At 44.6% G+C, this 6,877-nt stretch overlaps 1 protein-coding gene across 1 annotated transcript; it reads left to right on the top strand.

The window, feature by feature from the left end:
• The first annotated feature begins 5,380 nt into the window (after positions 1-5,380).
• LOC127762527 (uncharacterized) lies at positions 5,381-6,003 on the top strand. Its single transcript, XM_052287034.1, has 2 exons — positions 5,381-5,752; positions 5,827-6,003. The coding sequence occupies exons 1-2, from the start codon at positions 5,381-5,383 to the stop codon at positions 5,839-5,841; spliced, it is 387 nt and encodes a 128-aa protein (XP_052142994.1). The 3' UTR covers positions 5,842-6,003.
• The last annotated feature ends 874 nt before the right edge of the window (positions 6,004-6,877 follow it).

The raw sequence follows: 6,877 nt of genomic DNA, 5'->3' as shown, positions 1-6,877 counted from the left end.
AGAACTAATGAAATCATAATGTCAAGTCAACCTATGATGCAAACTTCATAGAAGTATATGTAAAAACAGAGATTCAATTTGAAAGATGATGGGTCAGTAGCAAATTCCAGAAATATCGCTGTAAGGAAAAAAAAAAGAAAGAAAGACCCCATGTGCACCTATTGAAGCATATTTTTTTTATATCCATCATTTAGAGACTTATTTAGTATATCTGACAATTGTAGTTGCTATGATTAATCGAATTTACGGAGACTACCTAGATGTGATGGCCAAGAGACTTTTAGCATGATATGATATACTTACCTTAATCGTGGCCAAAAGACTTGAAACATGATATGATATAGTTGCTCTGAGGTATGGAGGTATGGCTATTTAAAGTTATCTGCATGATCCAAATATAGGGGTAAAAGGTGGGGGGGGGGGGAGCAAATCAGCAGAAAAATTATCATAGATGGAAAACATACCAGATGGAACATGTGGTTGCTAATTTACATTCCATGCCAAGGAATAAAAGGGAACATATAATTTATAAGTTTGTATTGTCCACTTGCTATTTAAATTCAGAATATGTAGATTATTTTAAAGTAATGATATTATCTGAATATCCTTTTTCCAGAATATGCAGACACATTTCAAGTTTATAAGCTTGGAAAAAAAGGCACTAACGAACATTCCATCGTTGGTCAAAGAATCCCATCATAGATCAACTGGCCTAAAAAAGAAGAAAAATAAGTGTTTCATGCATAGAAAGTGGTTTCAATTTTATATCCATCTGTTGGATATTAAGACAAAACTTGAAGGAGAATAACTATTCCACATTGGTTCCAGATAATTAATTACATCCTTTTCATGAGAAAGCAACAATTAACAATTGCTTTTGTTCCCCATACCACATTGGGCCAGCTGTACTTCCCAACTATCATGAACAATTTGTTTAAACAAAAATTAGCAATAAAACACATGGGACATTATTCAAATACCAGTATGTCCACTATCATTGTCAGTAAGTTCCAAACACTGTCAATGGATTGTAGTTCCTACACTATAAGAACTACCTCATCCAATATCCTACTATCCCCAACTGGTTGTCAATAACTGTAAGCCTACCTGACCATTTGAAATAAAATATTTGATAGTTTTGGAACACAGGTAGCTGCTTAAATAGTATATAGTCTTCAATATGAAATGTCACATTTTAGCAATATGACTATGCATGTAGCATGTTAAGCATATTTCTCTTATCAATAACTATTTCAATTCTAAACAAAAACTACAACATGAGTATATGTTTTTCTTTATTGCCTAAATTCACACACCTCAGATGAGATACCATACTTCCCAAAAATGCATTAGTGCTCGTACAGAGAGAACCTAGCTAGTATTTCTTAGTATACCTCTAGCTAAGAAGAGGAACCAAATTAGGCGACAAAGACTAATGCACCTCGTGCAAGCTGGTGTATAATAAAAAAGTCCCATGGCTACAGCATAGGACAATCTTTGTTAAAATTCCAGTTCTAAATAGGTTACAATGACTTCGTATGATGTTCAAAAAAAGTAATTGATTCGTATCGAGGCAAAACAAAACTTACATAGATATGTTCCACTTCATATGCACTGGGAGGGATACCTGCATCTAGAGAAGCTTATAAGCACTGATAAATAAAGAACAGTAGGGCATTTAGGGCATTTATAGTATGGTCTGAAAGGCTTTGAGTTGGATCTGCACTATTATGTTTCTTGTGTACATAATATGAACTGAATCAGCCCAAGAAGAACTTTACCTTGGCAACCAAAGAGAATCATTACATACATGTCAAAGGTATCCTAAGCTTGATATAATGAACGAAAGCCCCAAATCGCATAAATATGCCCTGCATCACAAATGGGAACAAATAAACCTATCAACAATATCGTTTTGCCCTCCAAAGCTGTATATGCAATTCCTAACTGAAACAATTAATGACAGCATAGAGAATTTTGAGTAGCAGCGTGTGTTGTTTCAAGCTAAACAGTTTGATCACACATGACAGTGTTGAAGTACATGCAGAGGGAAATTTCTCCACACAACCTACACACTATAACTGAATAATGCCATACACATTAAAAGCAAATCAAGACTGGCACTGTAACTAAATCAAGGCTTACACATTAGAAGCAAATCACGGTTGTAATCATCAACAACTAAGGTCCAACCACTTCCTTCTCATGGCCCTATGGCATTGAGCTAGAACGAAAAGGAAAAAAGAGAACAGGAACGACCAGGCAGCTATTGTTGCGGAGCCGCAGCTGTCTTCATCGCGGTCCTGGCCAAGCCGACACTCTCCCTTCCCTTCTCATGGCACTGAGCGAGGCTCTCATGGAGAGGGAGAGGAGAAGATGGCAGTGGTGGCGGCCGGAGAGGGACAGGAGAAGAGGGCAGCGGCGGCGCCCTGTTGACTCCATCCGGGCGACCGATTCAACTGGAGGGGAGGCCAAGATTGATGAATCAGACAGTCCCCGAGCCATATTTGACACCGCAGAGAGGGAGCGGCGGTGGCAGCACGGTAGAGGAGAAGGGAGCTGCGGCGGCGACGGCACTTGCGAGCGGAGGAGGTGGGCGTCTGGGCGCCGGATCCACCGGCGAGGAGACCGGGGTCACCGGATCCGGCGGTCCCGGCCTCCTCACTAGGAGATCCGGCGGGTCCTTGGGAGGGAGCGACGGCGGCAGCACAGTAGAGGAGAGGGAGCTGCGGTGACGACGGCGCACGCGAGCGCAAGAGGCGGGCGAGGTTGCGGTGCGAGCTGAAGAGGTGGGCGACGGCGCACGCGAGCGCAGGAGGCGGGCGAGGTTGCAGAGCGAGCAGAGGAGGTTGCGGCGCGCGCGTAGGGAGAGGAGAGGACGGGCGGCTAGGGTTTGTACCGGTTGGCGAAATCCAGGCCGTCCGTCCATAATCCGACGATTGCACGGGTAAGGAAGGGTCGGCATAGCGGGACACGTGGACGGCCAGATCGACCCTACGGTGAGATCGGACGGTGGAAAGAAGCGAGGACCGGCGCATAATTAACCGAAAGTGTAGGGGTTTTTTCGCAAAAATCGATGATGTGGCACTCCTACTCTTCCCGCGTTCCCACGGCTTTTAAGTAAACCTATATATTAACTATTTAGTATTCGGTTAACCTTATCTTGGGAGGTAGCTACAAAATTATGGTGCAATACATCTGTTCAATACTAATTTAGTACTTCATCCGTTTCACTTTATAAAACATCTATTTCCTTGTCTAAATGCAACATCTATATGAAATTATGTGTCCAAATTCATATCGAACCATACCTGAATCTTTTCAAAATCCAAAAATTCTTATAATATAAATAATTAATTATCACACTCCGATTAACGACAACTTGCTTTCATTAGGCCCCCTCCAATATGAGCCAATCATGTATTTTCACCACGCTTTAGGACTTTGGCATAGCATATGTGCTGGCCACATGGAAGTGATGCAACAGTTAACAACGCTTTGCTAAGATTAGAATAAGGCAACATTGAAGTGATTAATGGGGTTGTTCTCAGTACTAACTCTGTTTTCTTAGGTTTCGTTCATGGACGGTAGATATGTTCAAAGTTCGTTTCTAATTTTCTATGTTGCTTAATACTTGTTTCTAAATCAGCTCCAAACTCTTAGTATATAGCATAGAATAATGTGAAATACCATGATGTATACAAGTAATTCAAGAAGCTATTTCTGTGATATGAATGCAGTCCGGCCATCGAAAAAAGCAAGAAGTTCCAAATGTATGGATAATATGCACACCTTTATTGTATTTCAATCTATTTAAATATGCCAACCACTTACACTTAATTTATTTGGATAATTATTTTTTTCACATGTAAAATTATGAAAAAAATGATGTGAGTTGGCATGGAACTGAATCTCAATTTAATTTAGACATATATACAAATTAGGCAAATTTTGCTATAGGACATCACGACTTCGTGGTTTTAGCCGTAGGACACCGCACAAACTCACTTTTAGGGGAAAACACTCTTTAAACGTGCTTATTTGCCACTGAACACCACGTCCATTAAAATATTAATTTTCGGTTGAATAGAAAAGATAAATAGTGTGAAAGGTCAAAAATACCCCTGACCCCACTTGTCATATTCTTCCTCTTCCTCCTGGTTGTGCAGCTTCTCCCCGGACTGTTGCCGGTCCATGTGCGTCGGCTGGAACACGCTCATGGATTCCCTGCCCGCTATGTTCTGCTCGTAGTATAGGTCCTTGATCCTCTCGGAGTAGGCGCCATGTAGCGACACGACGAGCACCGGCTTGCGCCTCCCCGGCAGTGGTAAAGTTGAGCTCCTGCTGCACACGGGGCAGGATGTTCTCTCCATGCGCGCACAACATGATCTGGCCGTAGAGCTCGTCGGTGGAGATGCGCGCCAAGTAGAAGGAGCACACCTGGATGCCGACACGCTACTCAGTGTAGGCCATGTACGAGGCATGGTACCACGTTCCTCGGGTGGAGCAGGTAGCGGCCGAGGAGGTGGAACGCAGCATCGTGGCACGGGAACATCCGCGGCAGCACGCGCTCGATGCGCGAGACCAGGAACAGTCCGAGCACGAAGTAGTTGTCGGAGAGGAGCACCATCCAGTCGACGCGCCACAATGCGTCCAGCCCGTCGTCGCAGAAGAAGCGCGGCTCATTGCCGTTGCGGTTGAAGTACGTCGTGCTGCAGGTGCATGTACATCCATGGCGGTAGTGGGTCTCGGGCAGCACCCTTGCCGCGCCGCAGCGCGTTGCCGAGGCTCTCGCGGGTGCACGCGTTGAAGCCCCGCATGCCGGAAAACGGGAAGTCCCCCTCCGGTAGTGTCCACGTTGAGCCCGGGAATTGCTCGCAGATGAGATAAGGAAGAAGAGAGGACGGGGAAGAGAAAGGAGGGGTAATTTGGTCACTCTACATAAAAATATGGGCCCGTGTCGCCTTGTCAGCACGAATACGTTATTTTAATAGGGGCAGTATTCGCTGGCAAATAACCACATTTAGAGAGTGTTTTTCCCTAAAAGTGAGTTCGTGCGGTGTCCTACAGCTAAAATCACGAAATCATGATGTCCTGTAGCAAAATTTGCCTACAAATTAATGCCGATGGCACAACAAAAAAAAGTAAATCACTATTTTTATTTTATACTCCCCCGTCTAAAAAAACAAACCTAGAACTGTATGTGATACATTCTAATACAACAAATCTGGATAGAGTTATGTCCCAGATTCATAATAATAGGATGTGTCATATCCAGTGCTAGATTGGATTTTTATGGAACGGATTGAGTAACTGCGATATATGTTTGTGCTCGTGATTTTGCTTTTATAATTGTAGTCGATCATCCACGGAACTATTTATGTGTGTATATATAGCCATTCTATATCTATATATTAGACACTGCCACTCCCCCTCTCTCTTTACCTTATCTCTTTTCTCAGCCTTCCCGGCTTACCACCTTCTCCCCACCTTCTTCCCTGCTTCCCCTCCTCTCCACCGTCAACAGCGGGCGTCGGTGGCGGCCCCGTGGGTGCGCCTCCACGCCACCCGCAGCACCCAGGATGAGGAGGTCAAGGTCGACGCCACCATGTTCGACGGCGCCGCCGTCCCGCCCCCAGACGCGCCCCTCTTCCGCCGCGTCGAGTCGCTCGACCACGTCCCGCGCCTCCACCTCGGCCTCATCATCGAGGCCTCTACCGCGACATGTTGCACCAGCACCAGAAATCATGTTGTACGGAAGCTTTTGTGATTTTGCTCTCTGGTTTATGTGGTTTGTGAAGTTCCACTTCTGTAAATGATTCGCAGCAAGCTGGAGGCTAGGGAGAGGGAGTACGTGAGGAAATTCTTGCAGGAGAGGGCGGCGGCGGCGGCAGCGGCGGCCGGGCGAGGCGGCGCTCCCACGGGAGATTCACGACGAGATCGGCCTAGAGTTCCTCGGCAACGTCACCGGCAAGCCATACACGCTCCACACCAACATCTTCGCCAACGGCGTCGGCGGCCACGAGCAGCAGTCGTCGCATCTCCTCCTGGTCGTGGTCCTCATCGTGCACATCGTCGCTCGGCTCCCTTGACGAGGATGCCGTCGTTGCGTGCGTCGTCAAGAAGGCGGCGGCGGCGAGCGGGCGAGCGGGCGGCGGCCATTTTCACTTTTTTTTTTGTTTTTTTTCCGTGCGGGCGGTATAATATGACCGCATCGGGATAATCGATTATCCTGTGCGGTCTACTTAACATGACCGCACGGGAAAATGATTATCCCATACGGTTGGGCCGTCCGCACGCGAAAATATTGATTTTTTCAGACATTTGGTATAGACGGGCAAATCCTCCGCACAGAAAAATCATTTTGACCGCAAGGAAAAATAGTTTTCACAGTTGCGAGAGACCACGAAGAAGATTGTACAATTATTAATTGGGTAATTTGTAACCATGCCATTATAATTTTTTAAAATTTAAGATATGCCATCGGTATCTCAATAACACGTAGGACCCACATGAATCAATGACATGTGGGTCAGGATGGCATATCTCAAATTTTGCAAAATTATAATGGCATGGTTACAATTTTCCCTTATTAATTTATGTTCGCATCGCGTGCGGTTTGATAAGTGATTTAACTAGGTTCCTTGTTTTGTCTAACGCACCACCACCAGAATCATCAGTATATTTTACTGTGGATTTTGGAGTATAATTAAAAATTCTATTACACTGACTTAAAATTTGAATGACTTTTACCTTTTTAAACTCTATGGATGAACCCTAAAAAAATAATTGCCGAACAAAATATTATTTCAAACTGGGAGATGATGTGGCAGTTTTTTTTAATTTTATACAGTGGATTTTTGGAGTACAATTATTT

This window comes from Oryza glaberrima, chromosome 2 (assembly GCF_000147395.1).
Source record: "Oryza glaberrima chromosome 2, OglaRS2, whole genome shotgun sequence".
In the NCBI taxonomy this organism is placed as follows: domain Eukaryota; kingdom Viridiplantae; phylum Streptophyta; class Magnoliopsida; order Poales; family Poaceae; genus Oryza; species Oryza glaberrima.
This window is presented reverse-complemented; position numbering and strand designations above follow the sequence as displayed.

Excerpts from the sequence above, each read along its gene's own strand:
- LOC127762527 (XM_052287034.1), top strand. The coding sequence starts at position 5,381 with ATGTGTGTATATATAGCCATTCTATATCTATATATTAGACACTGCCAC.